The sequence below is a fragment of the Malus sylvestris genome, chromosome 2, assembly GCF_916048215.2.
Source record: "Malus sylvestris chromosome 2, drMalSylv7.2, whole genome shotgun sequence".
NCBI classification, from domain to species: domain Eukaryota; kingdom Viridiplantae; phylum Streptophyta; class Magnoliopsida; order Rosales; family Rosaceae; genus Malus; species Malus sylvestris.
In genome coordinates, this window is record NC_062261.1 from 35,205,855 (window position 1) to 35,230,644 (window position 24,790).

At 35.9% G+C, this 24,790-nt stretch overlaps 2 protein-coding genes across 5 annotated transcripts; one reads left to right on the forward strand and one right to left on the reverse strand.

Moving 5' to 3' along the window:
• The first annotated feature begins 4,373 nt into the window (after positions 1–4,373).
• On the forward strand, positions 4,374–7,030 carry LOC126610722 (cytochrome P450 86B1-like). Its single transcript, XM_050278840.1, has 2 exons — positions 4,374–6,064; positions 6,207–7,030. The coding sequence occupies exons 1-2, from the start codon at positions 4,814–4,816 to the stop codon at positions 6,588–6,590; spliced, it is 1,635 nt and encodes a 544-aa protein (XP_050134797.1). The 5' UTR covers positions 4,374–4,813; the 3' UTR covers positions 6,591–7,030.
• Positions 7,031–14,948: 7,918 nt separating this feature from the next.
• Positions 14,949–23,030, reverse strand: LOC126610700 (crossover junction endonuclease MUS81). 4 transcript variants are annotated; one of them, XM_050278818.1, is made up of 15 exons: positions 22,709–23,030; positions 22,175–22,263; positions 22,005–22,083; positions 21,814–21,900; positions 21,591–21,716; positions 20,729–20,960; positions 19,959–20,088; positions 19,734–19,861; positions 19,409–19,557; positions 18,812–18,869; positions 17,936–18,094; positions 17,301–17,380; positions 16,291–16,528; positions 15,772–15,858; positions 14,949–15,160 (listed from the first exon to the last, which is right to left on the reverse strand). In XM_050278818.1, exons 1-15 carry the CDS (start codon positions 22,906–22,908, stop codon positions 15,056–15,058), a joined length of 1,947 nt encoding a protein of 648 aa, XP_050134775.1. In that variant the 5' UTR covers positions 22,909–23,030; the 3' UTR covers positions 14,949–15,055. The 4 variants fall into 4 exon arrangements, with proteins under 4 accessions (XP_050134775.1, XP_050134772.1, XP_050134784.1 ...); XM_050278815.1 differs by having other exon boundaries at positions 19,959–20,163; XM_050278827.1 differs by having other exon boundaries at positions 19,959–20,163; positions 22,175–22,268; positions 22,709–22,854.
• Between the last annotated feature and the right edge of the window lie 1,760 nt (positions 23,031–24,790).

The window sequence follows — 24,790 nt, forward strand, 5'->3', positions numbered from 1 at the left end:
GTACTAAGGCTTCACATGAGCAACCCTTGTGAAGGCTCCATCCTATTTGTTTGTTTTAACTCATGTGTATGCATATATTTGTAATTTCTCGAAGATATTAATAGATAAGCTTTATTTCATTCAGTGTATTGTGCCAAATACAATAAAGCATATACTTCACTAAGATGTGGTACTTCTTGACCAAACATTAATTTATCTTTACCCTCACGAAGATAAATGGTCTTTCTTAGTGTCTACATCATTTGAATATTCAACTCATAATCTTCAATCCATATGGTTCTTTTAATATCATAGACATCATGGATAAGATTTGTGTTGGTAGATTGTTCGATCTGCAACTCGAGACAATATTTCTCTAAACACTTTATAATCTTTCTTGACTCTTCAGAAGTCCCAATTTAATATCATTAACTCTTCAGGAGTTCTAATTTAATGTCATTGACTCTTGCAAGAGATTTTAGTATGTTGCAATAATATCATAATGATAGTACTCACTAAGGCAATTTATACCATCCATTGGTATTGAGTACATAATTTATGTTTTACCCTTCGGGGGCTTACTTCAAGTAATTTGAATCCTTCAGGGATTTTCTACACTTCATGACACATTTTCCTTTGGAATTTATACAAAGCAATTTGCTCCCATGTATACTTGAGGGATTTACTTATGGAGCTATGATGTGGATGACTCACAACCATTCGTATATAATTCTCCATTCATATGAACTCGTTTACAAGAGTATAATTAGTAACCTTGTGTCATATCATGTAAGTATATTTAATTGTATTACAAATGCCTATATGTAACCTCATTGGTTCAACATATTTTGGCTTTTCAAATATATATAGGTCCATTTTTCTACGTTCTTACAAAATTGTAATGGAATTGCCTTTCTCCATTTTTTGCCAATAATTTTGTTGACGAAAAAGAACGAGACTCAATATCAACACAGCCCATTGATGAATTTAGTAGCTACTTATAAAAACCAAAATTATCATTGGTTATCATCAATTTGTGATCCCATACTCTCATGTGCATGCGCATGCATAAAAGTTTTTCATTTATTTGGATATACATTGCCTCTTCAAGGGCATTACACTATCTCTTCCAAGATAGTCGTAATTTAGAGAATGCGGATCATAACCTCTTCTAGAGCATTATAGAGCTTGGATTTTAATCTCCACTTCCGGGAGTTGAGTCATTGGAACCTATATGTCTATCATGCTCCATGCATGAGACATCAACATTCCCATGTCCGCGGATTGTCCTTTCTGGGACGTATATCCATGCGACGACTGTCATGCTTCTGGCATGCAACAGTTATGCTTCGGGAATGCAATAGTTTAGTAGTGCCATATTCTTCTTCTTTCGAATGAATGAACCTTTTGAGTTTAAGGGTCTGCCACGCTTCAGACGTGCAACAGATAAATCATTTACTACCATATTATGTTGTCGAACAGGGACATCAATTCTTGTAGGCACATTCGCAGCAAATATATATGATTTCATCACTTTCGTTGCATCATTCAATTATTCTTACTTCATTTTCATATTGATTACTTCGTGAATCAAAATAAGACAAATTCTCTTCATTCTTCTGAAACGGTCTTTTCTTATCATTCTTCTGGAATGATATTTTCTCATCGTTCTTTTGGAACAATGTTATTTTCTCCCCCTAATGGCGGGAAAACTGTCTTATCAAAATCTTAGTCCGTAAATCATGCGGTAAATATATCCCCAGTCAAGGGTTCCAAATGTTGAATGATAGATGGTGGATCGAATTCAACATAAATTCCCAGTTTGTATTTATGCCTTATTTTAGTACGTTGTGGCAATCTTACAAGCACATAGATAACACAACCAAAAACTCGTAAATGTTAATGTTTGGCTGGTGCCCAAACACGAGTTGTACTGAGAAATATTGATGGTTGGCAACTGGCTTCAACCAAACTTAATAATGAATTATGTAAAATGACATGTCCCCATGTCAAAACTGGCAATTTCGTTTTCATGAGCAGAGCGCGGGTAATCAATTTCATCCGCTTAATAAATGCTTCTGCTAAACCATTTTGAGTATGGACATAAGGAACTTTTGGACGGAGACTCTTACAGCTTTTATTACAATTAAGTTGAGGCACTGCAGCACTTCACACTTACGATACTTATCAAGGAATTTCATGTCCTGATCTTCAGGATCAAGGGACTTCATGCCTGATTTTTTTGTATGATGGAACTTCGGGTCCAATCATTTTATATGATGAGGATCAAGAAACTACAGGTTCTGATCTGATCAAGAAACTTCAGGTCCAGTATGTACTTATCGTAACAAAAATAAGTATAATAAATAAATTAAAGCAATAGACGGTAATTCCAGCCATAGTAAATAAATTGCATTTAAGTAAATAAAGCTTGTGACAAGGGCTTTAATTCAGCACCATTCACATAAATCAAAACTTAAAACAGTAGGCGGTAAAACCGTCCATGGTAAATAAATTGCTTTAAAGTAAATAGAACTTGTGAAAGGATTTTAAACCAACACCATTCACATAAATCAAAACTTAAAGCAGTAGGCAGTAAAACCGTCCATGGTAAATAAATTGTTTTAAAGTAAATAGAACTTGTGAAAGGATTTTAAACCAACATCATTCACATAAATAAATTGCAGTAAAGAGCTTGTAATGTTGTGGTTGGTGGAGTTTGACAATTCCACTTACGGATGTGTTCAAAATTTGTTGCCATCACAACAACCTTTATGTCCCATTTTTTTTTTTTATTATTTCTTCTTATTCATTCACATACTATCATTCCAAAAACTTTTGCTTTTATTTTATTTGTTTTCTTCCTTGGTTTCCACATGGTGCTTGATGCACCATCATTTGTCCTTTTATTTTATTATTTTGTCTTATGCTTTTTCAAAATGTGATGATGCATCATTCCATTGTTTTTGCCCCTTTTTCTTTCTGCAAAAACCCACAGATTGTTACTTTTTCCATGGGAGAGGCCAGATAAGGAATACCATTTCTCATCCCCATGTTTTCTTCAATTTTCTTGAATGGCCCAGAGAACATGGCATCGCGAAGCAAGAACCTCCATACAGGAACATAGATGACAACAGGGTTGATGGAGGTACAAAAGAGGAAGGCCTATGTGGAGTCAGTCCTGCCATCACCATCTCAGACAACCGAGTATTCATGGGAGTTCTCGAGATCCATAAAAAACGACGCGATCTGGGTTTCAAAATCTGATGAGATTCTTCTGGATCTCTGGAAACCAGTTGTCAAGTACGAGTTTTCTCATCTCATGACGACTTCAAGTCGTTGTAAATTTCAATTCTCACTAGAATTTGGTGGGGCGTTTCAGGCGCAGTAGGAGAGACAGAAAATGGACATACCTTTTATTCTGTGATATTTTGGCTAGCAGAGGTGAAAGGTAGGTAATGCTTCACCGGATTTATGGCGTTGTGCTTTCTACTGACATGATAGCTTCTCGTGCTGATAACGTGTTGTAAAATCGACGGTGGGTGCAGTGGAATAAATGAAACAAGACACAAAATTTACGAGGCTCCTCTACAGTCAGTGTGACTTGAGTACGTCCTTGAGGCATCAGTGGTGCTTTCATTATAATTTGGAATAATAGGAGTACAAATATAACTCTCTCTATTATCTCCTCTCTTCTTCCTCTATTTTCTCTCTTCCTATCTTTTTTCTCTCATCCTTTCTTCCTTCCTATCTTTCCGTGAGTCTCTCAACCTTCTTCACCTCTCATTCATTTTATAAACAAAAGATAACACTATTCACTTTACAAATTTTCCACAATGAATAGTGAAAACACTGTGCATAAATAGTAACAAACTATTCATGTGAGCCATCCACATATTATTCACAACAAACAAAACATTTTAGGATTTATTCCATTGAAAAAGAAAAAAAGGAGAGTTCCAGTATCTCTATCTATCTTTCTCTCTCAACCTTATCTCCCTCACTCATTCAACCAAAGATAATGCTAGGTAAACCAATCTATAAATCAAATTTACAAGCTAAATAATGCATCACCAATAGAAAATAAGGAATTTTAACGAAAAACTCTCAGTATTGTTCACTTTAAAGAAAAACCACATTTTTACCTCTTATTTTGTCCTTATCGTTAAAACTCGAAGTTTTTAAGTCATTTTCATTAGTTTTCCTTATAAAATAAGATGTTAAGTAATAATACAATCATCAATAACCACATGATTTACTTTACAAAATTTGACTTAAAAATTTGGTCTAACTAGCATTACCTTTAGAAAAACAATCAAAAAAAATATATATATATTTCTCCTTCTCCTTCCCTTGCAAATTTGAGGGTGTAAATGAGAGAGGTAAGAAGCTTATCACCCATATTTGTTTGTTATTAGTTTGTCAACTCACCATCAACAACATTTCATTGTTGAGACTTAAGGATTGTTGCAGAAGATGAATTGCAGAGTTGAGATCGATATTGCAGTGCAGAAGGTATGTTGGTGTTTTTAGGTTGTACCAGTACACTGCACGTGAGTAAGCTCAAGCATGTTGAGCGTGTGAGGTTGTGACGGTTACTTGTTTTTATTCTCACCACTCACGCCTTGTGTGCATTTGTGTGAGCTGATGCAATCGAATCCAAGGTGAAACAAGACAGTAACGTACTCTCTATTGCTGTACTTATCTTCTTCTTCCTTCCATTTCCAAAAACACCAACAGAACTACTGAAATCAACAAAATCACACCCCTGATCCTATCATTCCAACCATACGATCACTGCTCCTCCTCTCCTACCAATAATCCCAGCTCTTTCATGTCCTCCGACGATGAGACTTTTGTTGCTGCAAACTTAATTTCGCGGCAACATTTTTTCCTCGACCATGTCCAAATATTGGGGCTCTTTCTGGCTCTTTGTGTTTTTGTAGTCATAAAAACCTTGAGGCAAAAGAAGCAACATGGCATACCAGTTTGGCCAGTGCTTGGCATGTTCCCCTCTCTGTCTCTGGCGGTACTCGGTCTCCAAAACAACACATATGAGTGGCTCTCCGAAGCTCTTTGCCGCAAAAACGGAACGTTTCGATTCAAAGGCCCTTGGTTTAGCTGCCTCTTTGGAGTCATCACTTGTGACCCTCGTAACTTAGAGCACCTTCTCAAGACCAAGTTCTCCAATTACCCCAAAGGCCCTTATTTCCTAGACACCGTTGGAGATTTTCTTGGGGATGGAATATTCGGCGCGGATGGTATGAATTGGCAGTGCCAAAGGAAAACGGCGAGCATTGAGTTCCACTCAGCCAAGTTCCGGAAACTGACGGTGGAATCCTTGTTTGAGCTGGTTTACGCTCGGTTGTTACCTGTCTTGGAGGACTCCATAAAAAATTCGACCCAAATCGACCTCCAAGACATTCTTATGAGGTTGACTTTTGACAACATTTGCATGATCTCATTTGGGGTCGATCCCGGTTGCTTGCAGCGGGGTTTACCCAACATACCATTTGCTCAGGCTTTTGAGAACGCAACGACAGGAACGCTGATGCGCTTTGTAATCCCCACGTGCGTATGGAAGGCCATGAGGTGCCTCAACTTGGGTGGAGAGAGGAAGCTTAAGATGTCCATAAGAGAAGTGGATGAATTCGCAGATGATGTCATCCGGACAAGAAAGAAAGAACTAGCTTCACTGCTTAATCGTAACGATGAGATTTATTCAGAGAAGAAGCAAATTAAACCAGATCTGTTAACGGTGTTTATGGGGTTGAAAGACGAGAAGGGAGAGGCGTCTTCAGAAAAGTTCTTGAGGGATATATGCGTGAACTTTATACTGGCGGGGAGAGACACGTCATCGGTGGCATTGAGCTGGTTCTTCTGGCTGCTTCATCACAATCCGGAGGTGGAACACAAGATTCTTCAAGAAGTACGCAACATTGTGGGTATGAGATCATCATCGGATCACGATAATGATGAAATAACAGTATTCAAGCCGGAAGATATAAAGAAGATGGAGTATCTTCATGCAGCTATATCAGAGGCTCTAAGGTTGTACCCTTCGGTTCCACTCGATCACAAGCAGGTAAGTTCAATGCAATTACATCGCAATCTGCACTTTAGTTCTTTTTCTTTTTTATTAGATTAGTTTACGAGTACTTAAATGGATATTTTTTATCACATATTCATCAACTAATTATATACTCATGAATTATATATGTATGTAGGCAGTTGAAGACGACATATTTCCAGATGGAACGATACTGAAGAAGGGGACAAGAGTGATATACTCAATTTACAGCATGGGGAGAATGGAGGCGATTTGGGGAAAGGACTGTAGGGAGTACAAGCCTGAGAGATGGCTACAACCTTCAGATGGCCGTTTCATGAGTGAATCTGCCTACAAATTTACGGCTTTCAATGGCGGTCCTCGCCTGTGCTTGGGCAAAGATTTCGCTTATTATCAAATGAAGTTTGTTGCTGCCTTTATCATATATCGATACCATGTGAAGGTGGTCGAAAATCATCGGGTGGAGCCAAAGCTCGCACTGACCATGTACATGAAGCATGGCTTGCAGGTCACTCTCCACAGACGTGACCATGCTAGCTGAGCGCCAAATTTTACTCGAAATTATATTATAGGGATGTGCTATTCACACACCCCTTTTTACTTCTCACCCTTATTAATTTATATCCGTTGATCTTTTTCAATTCATTCGATCTTACGGCCGAAAACCAAAAAGGTGTGAGAGAAGTAAAAAGAGGTGTGTATATCACACCCCATATTATATTAATATTGGCGATGTGTTTTCCCTTTCGTTTTCGTTGTTTGCGACGTTGCTGTTGATGGATAAAAAGTGTCTTGGAGTTTTGTAGTCTGGAGGAGTGGTAAAGGAACTGAATTTCTATATATAGCAGAATTATTGTAAGACCGTTCATCTTTTGTTTTGTCCAGAATGGATCAAAATATTGGACAAAAGTGTGTATTGTTTGGTAAGAAATCCTTTCAACTGCGATTAATTAAGAGCTATGGCATCGGTCTAAATTATCAGTCGGTCCTGTTTCACGTAGACTCTAAAAGATCTTGGTGTCATTTGTTAATTTTGACACTTGAGCAAACACTTTCTAGCCACTATAAGAAATTTTGACTTTACCAACAAAATTAACTTTGACAGAAGTCAAAATTTGTCAACAAAGAGTCTTTCTCGACGAAAAAAAAATCGTCAATCATTTCGTCGCACAAAGCATGTTGGATAAGAGTTTTTTGGACGAATATTATTATGTCGTTGGCTCAATTTTCAGAAAACAAATCTTGGGCGTCAAACTGTGCCTGTCACCAAGATAACTTTGCGGCCAAATAACTTGTCGGCAATGGCATTATTGCTGTCAAAATATTTGTCGGATAGGTTGGTTCTTCGCTACAAAATTATTGGGTTAATTTCAATTTAATATCCAGAAGTTTCTTGATTTTCAACACTTCATGCATCAAGTTAATCTGGTAACTAAAGTCATAATTTTAGGACACTTTATACATCCGTTAAGCTGTTTACTAAAATAGTCGTTAACCCGTGACGTGACGTCCATATGAACAATTACTGGACGCCACATGTCAATTTGGGGCTATGTGGATATTAAAAAGAGTCCGCTAAGCATTAAACTAAGCATATTGGAAAATGAGTAGTAGTCTGGTATCTAATCATTCGTAGATAACTATTAAGTTCCAAACGAAGAAAGAGTCCGCTTAGCATTTATGTCATCCTCTTCCTCAACCATATGCTGGCCGGAATTTGTTTCAATCATTGATACGAACCCAGGCACTTGCTTTGCTAGCTGCTTTATAGTTTGCCCCACGACTGCATAAAAAGTGCGAGACTTTGTTCGACTTCTACGCGGGCTGCATCAACTGCATTCACTCTTTTACCATTCAATTTGAACGTAATCCTAGCTCCGTAGCTCGGATGCTACAAAAGAGATCTTTGGTGGAGCAGTTCGTGATCTCCAAAATATTGTCCCTTCATTATTGCATGCATGCAGCTGGATTTTCTGGATTTTTTAGTGTCGGTTCGACTACTATTTTATTTTTTTAATATTTTTTAGTTTTTATTATTAAATTAGAGAGAAAGTAGATGGATGACTGAAGAATGTGGAGGGAGTGTGGGAAGAGGCAGAAACAAACATACAATGACATACAAAATGAAAAGAAAACCAAGTAAAAAGAATGTGTTTTTTATTTTCATGTTGCGGAGAAATTTTTAGTTGTGACGGTGGTACACCAAGTGTTTTTTATATAAGTGATGAGAAATTTTATTTTTTAAGTTATTAACTTTTTAACATACATATCCTACCATTTATATAGTGACACACGGTGTACCATCCCATGTGACGGTCACACTGAAAAATCTCTCCATGTTGTATATTCCATGTGCATTTCAGATCCTTCCCACCACTCATCCTCTATCCTTATTATCAAATTGCGCGCCCTCATCTATTGTTTTTCTTGGTTAATAAATAACCTATATTTTTGCTTCCTCGATCTATCAAGATATCTCGGTACTACAAACTCAAAGTTACTTGACATCTTTATTAGAGAAAAAACACTGGGAGAGAAGTGGGGTGTGTGTGTTGCGTGGCGCAATACCAATTATTAAAGAAAATAAAATCGAAGAAGTTCTTTTTGTGTTTATTAGACCTGATATTCGTGTCATATTTTTCTTGTTCGTGTCATTTTCATGACATACCTGATATTTTAACGGGTCGTGTCGTGTAACACCCATGAAAGTAAACGGGTAATATGATCAAATCAAAATCGACCCGTTAATATTATCAGGAAATATGACCCGACCCGTTACCCGTTAAGAAAAATATATTTTAAATCAATAATTAATGAAAATAAAAAACATAATTTGACCCCCAAAAAATTGAAAAAATAATACTAAATTTGTATATGTACATCACATTGTCATATAAATATTACTTCAAAACACAAAAATAACATTTGTCTTTTAAGTATTACAAACCCCAGAATAACAGTCTAATGAAAAAAATTAGTACATTACTATAGAATACTAAATGTTCGGGATATGCAAAATGAAAGTAGTTGCGTTTCAAGGAGGAAACCTTGCACGTTTTTGACAATAAAAACCTTCAATTTTCTTCAATCATCAAGGAAAATGATATTGGTTTATTTTGAACTCCCTTAAAAATACTATTCAAGAAAAACACTATTCATGAGGCTTTGTATGGTTGTAATAATTCAAATGACAATGTATCCATCCTCAAAGAGTAGACGATGCGATCACGAGTGTTTGCATATTTTTTTTCACATTTTTCGCACTTGTAAATTAATTATTATATTTTTAGGGAATTGTTATTGGCACTCCAAATTCCTCATTCTACACTTCAAACCTTCTATATTTAGAAAGAAAAATACACTTGTGAGGAGTGTAGAATGAGATTTTTGGAATGCCAATAACACTTCCCTATTTTTAATGTGTTTGGTTTATTAAATTATTTGATATTTTTATTTTTAATGTGTTTTACTTTTTTTAATCTCACTCTTTGCCTATAGTATACTATGAAAATAAATAAAACTTAAAAAAATTTAAATTTATATAGAATAATACATATTTTAATATACAATATATACATATAGACTATGGCTATTGTATTTTATAGTAAGTTTTTTTTTAGTAGTTTAAAATAACTTTTTTTCTTAACTTGTTGAAACGGGTTACCCGCGTGTCACTCTTGTGTAAACCTATTAAGGACCCGTTATTAACGGGTTCTTATCGTGTGACCCGATAACGACCCGATTAGTTATCGTGTTGATCCGAAACCCGTTATTTTCGTATCGTTTAGTGTCATGTTAACGAATTGTGTAAGAAATTGACAAGGCTAATGTTCATGAGTACAAATTAAAAATTAAAATCAACACCAGCAAAATTGGTGTTTGGATGCTAGACTACTCTAGCAAAATACTATGTTGGTTGTACTAGCTAGAAGGTTTTGGAGATTCAAATATGCATGGGAGGTGGACGATGCATGCCCTAAAAATACTAGACAATTCTAGCCCCAAAGTCGGTTACCTATCTAGAATTATCTAAAAAAATATCTTAAGATTGTTGTAATGGAATGTTAGTGAAAATTCTAGAAAGTAATATAAGTTAGTGGCTGGAAATACACAAGCCAAGTCCACCGACTTTGGCAAGGTCGATTATGCCATGTAGAAATATAAGGTGGTGCTATGTGTGGTGTTGTAAGTTTGTAATAAAAAAGTAATCAAGAAAGTAGGCAACCAAGTGAAAGTGAGAAGCAAGAGTAGTTTTATAGGAGTGTGAGTGGTTTAAAGTTTGTCTTTAGAAGTGAGAGAGTGTCATAGCTTCTAAACTGCGTCCTTGAGAGTGTGTTGTAATATTTTGTGAGTGTAATACAAGTAATTTGTTTACTTATTTTATTTCTCCAACACTTGTGTTAGAGTTGTGTACTCTAATTTTTCCTCAAACAATTGGTATCAGAGCGATATGATCAGGGACCGTCTCTAGTAAAGCTTTCAAGAATCGTTAGAAGTTTAGTACTTCGCAAGATTGTTGGTTAATCTTGTTCAGCTTATTGAAGTTATGCCGACACGATGTCTGATCTTCAACTTGTTGGAGCAATCAAGAAGTTGAACAACAAAAATTACAACACATGGGCTACGTATATGGAGTCTTACCTACAAGGCCAAGATCTTTGGGATGTTGTCGGTGGTAATGAAATTATGCAGCTGGAAGAAGACACTAGCGGCACTTTGCAGAAGTGGAAGATCAAGGCAGGATGTTTGCCTTAAAAACCACAGTTGAAGATGACATGTTAGAGCACATAAGGAAAGCCAAAACACCAAAAGAAATGTGGGACACCTTCGCCACTCTTTTTAAAGAGAAACAATACAAGACTGCAGCTTCTCAAGAATGAGCTATTATCAGTAGCCCAAAGAAACATGACGATTTCCGAATATCTCCACACGATAAAGTCTATTTGCCGTGAAATTTCTGAATTATATCCTAGTGTTGCCATTGTAGAATCTAGGATAAAAAGAATAATTATCCATGGGTTGAGACCTGAGGATGGCCAACCCAACCATCACTTGTTGAGTTTGAGAATTTGTATGCCGATCAAGAAGCTTTGGCAAAGCAAATGGGAGGGGTCTCGTTAAAAGGTGAGGAGGAAGCACTCTACACCAAAAGTAAAGGTAGCTTTAAGTAGCGTGCTGGTGGTCGATCTAAAAGAAATGGTGACAAGGCAAAAGGTCATCAAGGATGAGGGAGTTCTCGGCCAGGGGGAGCTCTGAATTATCACGACAATCGTGGTTAGTCCCAGAACAATAAAAGGTTTGAGGAAAAATGTTACAATTATGGGAAGAACGGCCACATGGCAAAGAATTGTTGGTTCAAAAATCCCACAGAGAGTAATGTCACTAGCTCAAAGGGAAAAAGTGAAGATGATTAGGATGTCGTAGCGTCTCTAGCTATAGAGGAAGAATGTGATGCAGAAACATCATCTTGTTGGTGCTCAAAAAATGAGGTGTTGCCCGACTCGAAAGAGATTGAAGATACGTTGTAGGAGAAAATAGGAGACCAAGCTGCCCAAATCCAATTGAGTCTAGATAAGCTCAAGGAATTGCTTGATGGTGATGATGTCAAGAAAGAAATACCTACGAGTCTTTGGCAAACTAGTGTGTATCAACAACCAGGATAAGTTAGACCTAATGAAGTGGAAGTATCAACTCCACAATCACAATTAAGGAAATCAACAAGAATATGAAAGCCAAATCCTAAATATGCCAATGCTGCCATAGCTGATGGAGCAGCAAAAGAACCTATGATGTTTGAAGAGGCATCACAGAGTTCTGAATGGGTAAGAGTTATGGAAGAAGAAATCAATGCACTAAAGCAGAATCAGACTTGGGATTTGGTGCCAAAGCCAAGGAATATGAAACCCATATCTTGCAAATTGGTGTACAAGATAAAGTGTTGTCATGATGATTCAGTTGAAAGGTACAAGGCTCGGTTGGTGGCTCGAGGATTCTCTCAGCAGTATGGACTAGACTATGATGAAACGTTTAGTCCAGTGGCAAAGCTTACAATCGTACGAGTCTTACTTGCACTTGCAGCTAACAAAGATTGGAACTTGTACCAAATGGATGTGAAGAATGCTTTCTTGCATGGAGAGTTAGATCGGGAGATCTACATGATGCAACCAATGGGCTTTGAAAAGAAAGCTCATCCTGAGTACTTGTACAAGTTGAGGAAAGAACTCTACGGTCTAAAGCAAGCACCAAGGGCATGGTACAGTAAGATTGCAGAATTTCTAACACAACATGGTTACTCAGTGGCGTATGCAGATTCCAGCTTATTCATTAAAGCTAATAAAGGAAAGTTAGCTGTCGTGCTGGTGTACATGGATGACCTAATCATCACTAACGATGATGAGGCAGAAATTTGTCGAACAAAGGAGAATTTGTAAATTCAATTTAAGATGAAAGAACTTGGACAACTCAGGCACTTTCTTGGATTAGAGGTTGATTGTACACAAGAAGGAATATTTCTGTGTCAATAAAAGTATGCAAAAGACTTGTTGCAGAAGTTTGGGATGCTTGAATCCAAGCCAATATCAACACCAATGGAACCTAATGTCAAGATGTATGAACATGAAGGCAGAGACTTGGGAAATGCAATAATGTATCGACAATTGATAGGTAGTCTAATCTACTTGACTCTGACTCAACCTGACATTTCTTATGTAGTTGGTGTGATGAGTCAGTACATGCAAAATCCAAAGAAGCCTTATCTAGAAGCGGTTCGACGAATATTGAGATATGTAAAGAGTACAATTGACTACGGTCTCTTGTACAAGAAAGGTGAAGACGGTAAGTTGGTTGGCTATTGTGATGCAAATTTTGCAGGAGATCAACCACTGGGTATGTCTTAAGAATTGGTTCTGAAGTAGTTTCGTGGTGTAGCAAGAGACAACCAACAATGTCTTTGTCAACCACAGAAGCAAAGTATAGAGCAACAGTAATGGTAGCTCAAGAGAATGCATGGCTAGTACAGTTGATGAGTGATTTACATCAACCAGTAGATTATGCAATACCATTGTACTATGATAACCAATCGGCAATTTGCTTGGTAGAAAATCCAGTCTTTCAGACGAGAACTAAGCATGTGGAGTTACACTAACATTTCATTCGAGAGAAGGTCTTGCAAGAAGAGATTGAGATGAGACAGATCAATACATATGATCAAATTGCAGGCTTGTTCACAAAAGGTTTACGCACCGACAAGATCGAAAAGTTTCGTCATCAACTCAACATGGAGCAAAGAATTAGCTGGTGTTGAGGTGGAGTGTTGAAAATCAACACCAACCCAATTGGTGTTTGGATGCTAGACAACTCTAGCAAAATACTATGTTAGTGGTACTAGCTAGAAGGTTCTAGAGATTTAAATATGCATGGGAGGTGGACGATGCATGCACTGAAAATGCTAGACAATTCTAGCCCCAAAGTCAGTTACCTATCTAGAATTAGCTAAACAAATATCTTTAGATTGTTGTAATGGAATGTTAGTGAAAATTCTAGAAAGTAATATAAGTTAGTGGCTGGAAATGCACAAGCCAAGTCCACCGAATTTGGCAGGGTCGGTTATGCCATGTATAAATATAAGGTAGTGCTATGTGTGGTGTTGTAAGTTTGTAACGAAAAAGTAATCAAGAAAGTAGGCAACCAAGTGAGAGTGCGAAGCAGGAGTAGTTTTGTAGGAGTGTGAATGGTTTAGAGTTTGTCTCTAGAAGTGAAAGAGTGTTATAGTTTCTAAAGTGCGTCCTTGAGAGTGTGTTGTAATATTTCGTGAATGTAATACAAGTAATTTGTTTACTTGTTTTGTCTCTCCAACACTTGTGTTAGAGTTGTGTACTCTAATTTTTCTTCAACATCTCTCTCAGGTATTTCTTCCGCATAATGTTATTTGAAATCTATGAATATTTCGTGAGTGTAATACAAGTTATGTGAAAATTGTTGGTTCCTTGGCTTGAAACTGTATGACTATAACATGAACAAGCTTAGTACAGTTATCTATCATCGGAACAACAAATTATTTGTTGTCTACCTTGTGCCTCAGATGTGCTCACTACTTCTTAGAGGAAGTCTCCCATACGCAGCATTCATCATCGAAAAATCTTTGTTTCCAAGTATTCTGTTTCGTTGCAAAACGTATCTTTATAAATGCTGCAAGCTTGTTCTTACTGTGGTGTTCCCTGATCAGGAATTACTTGTGCTCATGGATTATTTTGCTCTGGTGCCTGCAAAAGCATCAGTGTTCAGGCATTTGTTTCTCGATCTCGATTCAAGTTAGAGCATTTGCATCAACACTCAAGTGATTGGAAGTTTTGAATGCAAATGCTTCTCCTCAGAGGCATCACCGGAATATGCCAGTACAGATGATCGAACGTAGAAAAACAGGAGTTTAAGGATTGTCTCTTTATATTTTTCTGTAAGAGTTTGTGCAGATATTAGCCAACCTTTTTTTCTGTCATTTCATACCGCATTCATTTCGCAGCACTCCCAGATATCATAAGGTATTTGAACACAGCGTACACTAGCGTTGATGGGTACGATATAGCGCTAAATCTTGCTCGAAGTACGATTTGTTTTGTTATGTTATTTTTTGGTGTTTGCTGTGCAGATTTGAATTTGTTAATCTTGTCGAGCAGGTGGCTTTGTTGCCCGATAATATGCATTACAACGGTTCTTAAAACGTTACGCTTTATGGGACATAAACTTCTTCGCCTTACACGGTTGCAGTTTAAAAACACAGCCCGAAACACTACCACGACTGGGTTGCAGGGACTGTGCAGAACAAGCAGAACACTGCCTTTCCTATCAGTGCAACAGAAATAAACCAACATTCAGCTCGGAAATAATACAAGCAAGCTAACTATTTTATAACGATAAACTGTCCGTCTTATTTACGCTGCAAGAGTAGTAGAATACAATATCACTAATCAAGCATTTTTGTTTCCTCTCACAATTGAAGATACACAACGATCATTCGCCCCAAACCAATTGAAATATATTCTTACTAGCGCTTGCATTGACGGCATTGTTACTCTGTGTTCTAAGCATCCCCTCTTGTGCACGTAAATCACCCTCCTAGTTAACAAAATGTTGGTTAAACTGTAGTGAGTACAACCAAAGTTCAAAAAACAGCTTCGCTTGATCAATGCAATGACAGAGCAGAAATTAATTAAATAAGTTAAAAATTTAAAAGATTATGTAGGTAAATAGATCAACGCAATTAGATAAGCTAATCACATAGAACTTCCACCACAATAGCACTGGTCGAACAGCTGTACTAAGAACGAACTCATGTCATAGATAGAAAATAGGGTGCGAATTTCTCACACGAATGCACTCTTGACTCTTCTGTACTAATGGTATATCATAGAAAACAATCGAGATACGCAGTTGAAATTGAAGTCAGCCAAACATCAACTACATCACAAAGGATTTAAAATGGTTAAGAGCAAATTAGAGTTGATTTATACTCTTAAGCACATTCGTCACTAAGAATATTTTTTATTTTTTCAACCAAAAAATATTTAAGTAAAAAGGAGATCTCAGAAAAATTAAAACTAGTGGAGCTAGAATGGAGGATTATAACACGTAGACATCTCTTCTTATAACACAGTAGGGTTGATATTTTCAAATTCTCCAAGGGTAAACTAATGCATTGAATTCCAACCCAAGGATGGAGGACTTACAAGTAAAGAGTAGGCACGAGCAAGAGATAAAAGCGTCGGGTACATATCCAGAACAGCTATGGCGACTTCCTCAGTTACCTGTGGGACCTGCACGTATGAGGTATGATTTATGTAGAGTTTTTCACCATAATCTCACTATCTTAGTCCTCAAAACTAAGCATAAACAAACCGTATCATATACTAACTCAGAAACATCTTAAGAGCAATGTTCCCATTTTTAATCGAATGAGCCATGGACATACTTTTATTAATGGCGTTTTTATGGTCTACTAGAACTGGAATTTTTTTACATAAACCTCTGTAGAACTACAAACACACCTTTTACGTAATAGTTTCTATAAATCCTATATATACACGTTTAATCTGAAACAAACAAAAAAAGTGTGAAGCATTGAAATTAATTTCCTCAAACCATGTTTATCGAAGGAACCATAGTTTGCTACGCTGAGAGATGATAGACAAGGCATCAGTGACTGTCAAACAAGGGATGGTAATCCTATCGTTCAAATTCATGCATACCTGCATGAGCTGAACGGCAAAAACGTCGCTGACTGTCATTTTATCCAAGTCTTGGCACCTTCTAATAAATTCATCAAAAGGAGGACAAACCCCAGCGTGTTTGCATTGTTCCTCGGAGAACTCTGATTTGTAATACTGAGCTATTGCTTGAGTTAGATAAACATACTTCTTCAATGTATCAGCCAAGCCAATGGTTCTCTGGACGTCAAATCCCTCCAAAATCTCAGTTGTGAAACAGCTGCACAAGATGAGAATTCAGAGAATAATATATACATTTTGACATCACTAGGATTACTATATCACAAAGGGATTTGAGCTATAGAACATCATGGATACTAAATTTAAAAAACATGAAAGCAAAATTGAAACTGAAAAGAAAGGATCCTAGAACATGTGGGTTGATGTTCAATCTTCAAGTAAGAAGCAAAGATATGCAGCATTCTTATTTAGAGTTTGACATGTAAAACCTATTGAATTACTAAATCCTTACATGACCCTTACCAGTAAAAAGCAATCATATGTTCTAAACAACCAGCTAGCATTTAACTTAGCCTTCAATAATAATTCTACTTCAACAAGATGGCAACTCAAACTGTACGGATGATGCAAGTAAATTTTCAATATGATTACAGATTTATAACAAAACAGAAGTTTGATGTTCGACATTCTTTTGGAAGCCTAGTTGATGGCTTAAGGTTGGAAATTAGTGTTTCACAAGTGTAGCACGTGGGGTTTGGTTTAGGTACTCGTTTGGGATGGAAACGTTTAATTCTAGGTCTGCCAAAAAGCTGTGTGCCGCTGAACAATTCCCAAGGAAAAAACCTGGATGGGTTGTGGTCCTAAAAGCAAAGAAAATAATTGGTGATGCTGTCATAGTAAAACAGAAGGTTAATATCAAATCATTACCAGAGTTATTTATCACGGTAATGATTGAATTGAATAGAATTATTCATAGTCAAGTGGTACTGGTGATAGATGTAGCTTTTACAAACATTTACAAGAATGCTTACGCTGTTTTAATGCTTTCTGCTGCTTCAGAAGTATTTGGATCACCTTCCACAAGATATATCAGTTTCTTGAGTCCACACCTCTGACAATATGCAATTAAAGGACCAACATGTCAGAATAACGTAAACAAAAATAGTTTCACAGTAAATCCAAAACTGCATGTAAAAGGTCACACAAGAAGCAGAAAATTTCTCATGTACTTAACCAATGCATGTAAAACATCTGAACTAAAATTGCGAGGCACCAAATCACTGCATTGAGCATGGATAAATGTTGAAAAATCCCCAATAAGGGACAAACATGTCAAGTTGAACTTATAATATCCATATGTAAGGGGAGAAAAACAATAAGAAGAATTAACTAATAGTAATATGTTTTTAATTGTCAATCTTTCTTTTCGGGAAAGTTAATTCAGTATTTCAACTCAAGTCTCCTATTCATCCTATAACACTTAAGTTGATAATAAATGCTAAAGGTAAACTGGGAGAAAACACCAAGTTTCCACAATAAAATGGTCACATAACAAGAATAATTTTGCAACAACTGCAAACTAAAATGCATCCACAGTATAATAGAAACCAAAATTACACAAAACGATAAAGATAAAACATCTAATCTTTTGAATAAGAATCAATACCAAAAGTCTCAATTTCTGATCCCTGTAACGGTTATCTCTGATTGAACAGCGCAAATCATCAACATTCTTCCTCTCAACAATAAAATCAAGTACATATTCACTCTCGAGTTGTTTATGACGAGCTATCCAGATTCCATCTCCAACTGGTAACCTCCTAACCTGTAGAAGATTCATTTATTTAATTACATTTTGCATCAAATGAAGGAGAAGATACTGCAGAAACAATACAGACAAGTACCTCTTAAGTTAGTACGCCTAGATTATTTAAATTGTCAAATAACGATTATAAATCACAGCTTTATTCTAGATGACTTACTGAAGAGACAAACTGAGTTGAGTGATACATATATAGGGAAAGGAAATCCAAAACCGGTGGCTTTCTTAATAGCAGATTGGGGGAAAATACCAAACCATGCCCCAACTGCAATACTGTCACAGTTTCCAAAACTACATACTGTAAATTCTAACTCCAGGGATACTGTGTTGTGGCATAGCCTTGATGCAGGTAGTCTGTGAACTGAAAGGTTTTAAGCAAAACGAAGATAAATTCCTGTAAAAATTAAGTGGCGATAATAGTATTGAGTCTATTGACAACTCTACAAGTAAATACTTTCCTAAAGGACAAAAATCAATGGACCGTTAATTAGAAAACCAGCTCGTAAAATAAGAGTTATACAACAAAGAATTCATGATTGTATTTAAAGTTCTAGCTGACCACAATCATGAAGCAGCAAAATACGTAAAGCACTATACAAATAAATGATACAGAATGATATGTGAAACCAATCAAGAATGATACAGAACAGTGCAAACTCCAAAAAAATGTACAAAAAAAACCATTAGAGGAACTAACAGATAAAGACTACAAGAACTCACCTCTATTTTTATTTTGAATTGAGTACGAACGTTCTCGATAAGTCTCCTAGATCGCGATCTAAAACCACAATGTATAAAATTAATCATAGTAATTACAAACACCAGCAAAGACAATGGACACTGAATATAAGTGAACAACTGAACACTACCAGTTCAACCAAAAAAAAAAAAAAGAGCACTACCAGTGAACATAGAGGAAAAAAATATACCAAGAATCCATTGGATCGAGCACGTACTAGAGACACAAGTTACATCAAGACAGAGACATGGAAACACGTAAAATAAAATATAAATTCGGACATGGAATCATGGATACAAACAGATAAGGATATATTCTAATATATTTTGAAAGTTAATTCTAGAATTTGATAGGATTCAAGACAGACTAACAATAGGATTCCTATATAATTGGATTACTATAGAACTTCCCGTATCTATTGGACGAAGAATAGGATTCCTATAGAACATCCCAGATGGTGATTTATTCAAAACTCTTTTCATCAAGATTCAAGGCAGAATAACAAGTATCTTTAACTAGTTTCATCATTTAAAAGAAAACTGCATATATGGCAGATGTCAAAATCATAAGTTACTGACCCCTGAGTGGCAAATTGCTCCCGATCATCCAGTACCAAGATTACTTCATATGCTTCCTCAAATCTCTCACCAAATCTTAGCGGTGGTATAGATAAAACATTCGAACTTGCTTCCAATCCATTCGAACATGACTTTGGCACAGAATGACTCTAATAAAGTCAACATGTCAATAAGGGGAAACACAGTAGGGCAGGTGGTTTAAATTCCATGACTCTGCCCTTTTATACAGTACTCAGTAGTTTCCATATGTATCAGTCAGATATGCAAGATGTAGCCACGAATTAACATTATCATCCTAATTTAACTAAGTTCACATGTCACATACCGTGGAAGAACAAGCTCTAAGCGTAAAAGATTTTGGTAATGACTCATCCGAATTAATTTTTGGCACATGTCCACCATCGAGAGAAAATTTGGCGAGTCTATTCTCACTCACTACAAAATCTCTAAGACCTGAGTAATTATAGTAAGCTTTATAAGACAGGGTTTAGATTAGTTTAGGAGAATTTCAGCATTCTCTATCACTTAGAAGCATATAAAGCAAGCTTACCATTTGCAACCGCATGAGTGACAGATGCTGGACAAAGATCTTCCCTCAAACTTTGAGACTTCAAATGCAAACCATAAACTTCATCTTCTCGAAGACGACACAGAACAGATGGCCATAGTGAAGACATTTCCTTGTCATTGGAAGTTTCCGAAACTTCAGTAAAAGCTTGAACAATTTGTTCTCTAGAATACCCCATGCACATATACTACAGAAACAAGACAATTAATGAAGATAGAATTTTGACCTAGACAAAGCAAGTACTTAGAACTTATACTTCAAAGTACTATGACCAGAGGATGCAAAAAGAATGTAATATTTCATATGCTTTTTTATAGTTCAACTGAAGAAATCTCATATTTATTTGCGTACAAGAACATCAATGGATCTTGGACCTTATCAACTTTGGTTTTCTGCCCCGAAATATCTCCATTAACAATTTGGAAGATAGGTGAAGAACGTAAAAGTTAAATTCCATTCAGGATATAGGTGTTAGCCAAAACAAAATCTCGTATTGCAAATATAATATCAATGTCAGCTTATAAGCAAGGGAAACCGCAATCCATGACATGAGGGGATAGTGTGGAGAAAGACAATCTATCATAGGAAAAGTATCATCTGACTTGAGCAACTAACAATGCACGCTTTAATTAAAAGATAAATCTTGGAAAGGATGATGTTTTGAAATAAAAACAAAATTATGAAGATGTAAACTGGCTATTTTTCCCAATCCACAATTCAATTTAAAAATTAAAAGCTACATGGATATACACCTTGTCAAGGTATTCCTGTGGAATATCAAAGGATTTCTCCTTTGTACTTAAATTAGTGGAGACCAATGTCGCCACAGTGGCTGAGTCATAATGAGCAAGCTCCTGATGTGAAATATTGTCCCCATTTCCAGAAAGCCCTGTGGCATGAGAAGTCTTTCCTACAGGTTTTTCCATACCAGACCTCGTGAGACATTCACTTGCAGTTTCCTTACCTTCTGGAGTAAGCATGTACCTACAGTTTTTACAGCATTACACATCTGCTAATAGGTACAGATGCAATACAAGTGCAACTTGAAATTTATAGGTCTAATTTTACAAGAATTGCTCGCAATAAAACATGATTTTTGGTACAGGCAAGTACTAAATCATTTTGAAACAAGCCATATCACACAAAAGTTCCAGGGCTAAGAATCGTACATTTTCTTAAGCCTCTTATCAGATGAAATTTACCTAAAACCAAATGTTTTTCCATATTCCAGCTGAGATACATGCTTCTGTTAAACAGAAAAGACTTAAGTACCACAACTCATTATTTATTCTAATAACCCCATATCATAGTCTAATAGTAAATCATCCTTCACATCAAAGTAGATAAATCCTACTATATTATTTTTAATGGTGAAATGATTTTGTCAGTAATTCAACTTTCACAAAGACAATGTGATAACTTATTCCTGTTCCTAAGCTATGTAAAATGTTTTCATATAGAAATAAGAGGGAAATAGGTTAGCTAAATTGCCATTCAAATTTATAAGTGCAGCGGCAGGAAAAAGGTATAAGATAATTATACAAATCCTTCTTAGCATAAAGTAACTAACACAGCAAATCAACCAAAAAAAAAAAAAAGAAGCAAAAGTCATACTTTGCTGGGTTACTTGATTTCACAACCAGTCCCTTGTTTATTAATGTCGTCATGCAGGACCATCCACTATACCATTCCCTTGCAGAAGTTGCAAAGTGTCCAGGTTTTCCCTTTCCCTTCTCTGGCCTAAAAACAAACCAGGTATAAGAACATCACATTCATCCGTATTAAACAAAAATGACAAAAAAATTTAGAGAACTAATATAATCAATCAACATCATACATAATTGGCACACGAGAAAGTCCACTTGCTTCAGCAGCATCAATAAGCTCCTGTTTACGCATAAATTCATTCCCACTTTCAATTCCCCTGACGAAAAACTTATCATTAACTCCTACTTCCAAAATTTGATAAAACACATTCAATTACAAATATTGTAAGTGCATACTTAGTTAAGCACAATTCCAGTTTACCTGTAAAGTGTGATCAACAATGCATACGATACAGAATTCTTTTGTGGAACATAACGTCTGCTTCCTTTGGTTCTCTTACCTAAAATACACGCACATTTGAGAAAAACAGCAACGAATTTAACATGTATATCATATAACCAGAATGTAAAGCCAATGAATTATAAAAGTACCCTTTTTAGTTATGTCTTCTGGTTCAGAATTGTCTGAAGCAGTATCAAAAAATCCTTTCATAAGCTTCAAAATCCACTTCCCTATGCCCCTGCACTAAAATATGAACAGTTCACATCTTGCCAATAAATCGAAACACGAAATGGCAAACCCCTCAACAGGTTTTCAAATCATAAAGACGTTGTTTTGTCTGTCAAGATAAGCAGTAATAACCCGAATTCATCATTAAGCTTCCGGTGTGAAGGTGTCTTCTTATTCCACAAAATCATCTAAACTCCTAGAAGAAAACAATAACTAAACTTGGACTGCAACCAGTATAACATGGCAAAGTGAACAAAATTAGAAAAAACTATACTATTCAAACAACTCAAAGAAAAATTCAAACTTTAACGTCCCACATTGCCCACAAACATAACAAACAATGCTTCGATTAATTAAGTTTTCAAACCCTCACAAGTGACAATCTTACACTCCAAGAATGATCAGAATTCAACGCTAATTACCGAAAAAAAATGCATACTTTCTCGAAAACTCACTTGATTTGGGAAAAATCTTTGAGGGTTTTAATAGGGTTCTTGGATTTGCAGAGGTTGGCGTAAGCCTTGGAAAGAGTCATTTCGATGTTCTCGGAAATGCCCTTGGGCCTTTGATCGGCCATTTCCTGCCACTTGCTCAGCATGTACGTCGCAAGCTCTTCGTTCTCCGGGCAAACCACCGTGCGCTTCTGCCGCTCCATGGATTTGGGGATTTTCAATTTTCAGTGAGGAGAAGAAGGGTGGGCGTCGAAGAAGATTAACGAGTACGGAGAAGGGAATCGGGAGGGAGAGATTTTTCAATTTCAAGGCAACACGGCCAATAGTGGAATACGTAGCTTAAAAGGTTAATAATTTAAAAAAAGGCTTATTATATTAATATCTCATAAATTGTTGAATAAATCTTACATAGTTAATACACCTTATATTTGTTTTTTCAATGAAAAATTATCGTAATACACCTCACTTACTTCTTCATAATACCCTCACACCTCACATTCTCAATATACACCTTACATTTTAACATCCACTCCACATTTTCTATACACCACACATTTCTCAAATCTTATAAAGCTTTTAATTTGGACAAAAAATGTCAACTGGAATTTTGACAAAAGATGCCGCCTGGGATTTAAAGTATATTTGGGTTGTTTTCAATTCCACCATTAAAACTCATGTCGTCTGTTTTTAATATTTGGTGGTAATTTTAGGTGTTTAATTTTTCATGTAATCTTTATGATCCCTAAAAGATGAATACGAACATAGAAGCTTGAATAACGCAGCAAAAGCAAGATTAAATAATTATCGATGTCGTCAAAATCACTAAAACAATAAAGAATATGAAGTCTTACCTCATGTAAAGCTTCTGAAACATCAATTTCGTGTTTCGTTCGTCAAAAATAATTTTTCTCAATCAACATGTTTGTAGTTTCATTGGTTATGGTTTTGTTCAACAATGGAGGGTCAGAGAGATTTTGATAGTTGAAGAAGATAAATAATACGTTAAAAGTGATTTGGGGTGTATTTCGATTTTTTTTTTAAACTTAATAAAGTCAAAATTGCCATTGTATAGTAGGGTAAATAAATTATTTAATATTAAATTTTAATGTGAGGTACATTCAACATTTTATGGGGTGCTAATGTAAAAAACCTTTAAAATATAATTTTTCATCATTTATATAAAAATATATGGTGTAACAGTCTTATTCTGATCACAATTAAAAAATTCACTCAAGGAGGGAGTTCCAAATTGAAATTAAAATTGCGTCATGCGTTGGCGTGTCGCATGTCCATTTTCCAAATTTTCGAGCACAAGAAAATAGAAAGTTATAACGATTTTCCCATTTTAGCCCCTTTATTAAATCAATAGATTATAAGGAAGAAGGGTAATTTAGTAAAATACTCAATTTAGTACAAGTTTTAAATCACATGATAATAATTATTTTGTTTGTTAATTCAAAAATTTGTTCATAAAAAAACTATTTTATGTTACAAATTTGGAACTTTGAAATGTCAATTTGACTTGAGATGAAATTGGGCAACAAAATTTTAGATCAAAAGCCCAAATTTTAGCCCACAGCCCAAAAATCTCAAATTTCAAGCCAAAAGCCCAAAACTCAAAATCCAGTCCTAATCCATCTCGAAATACCGAAAACATTTCGGGAATTTCAAAAATTGGGAATACAGAAATTTCTATTCGGGATTGGTTTTCAAATTCCTGTCCCGAAAAATTTCGGTTTGGGACCCCATACGAACCACCCCTATGGATTTGTACAACATTTTGATCTCACATGTGAGAAGGACCAGTAGCCTAACTAAGCAATGTATGTGCTTATGGGAATATGAATTCAAATCGAGAAAAGAATGGACCTTATATGTTCTTACAAGTAAACTCTGTGACTAATGGAAAGATACAAAAAACAAAAAAAAAAGGCTTATTAAAGGCATGGCGTGAGATTAGTCGTTCAGATATGTTAAAAAAGGTCTAAAACAAAAGATATATTTACATTAAGGCCCCGTTCGGTAATGTCTTTTTTTTTACCAAAAGCTGCTTCATTTTAAAGTCAATAAAAAGTGTGATAAAAT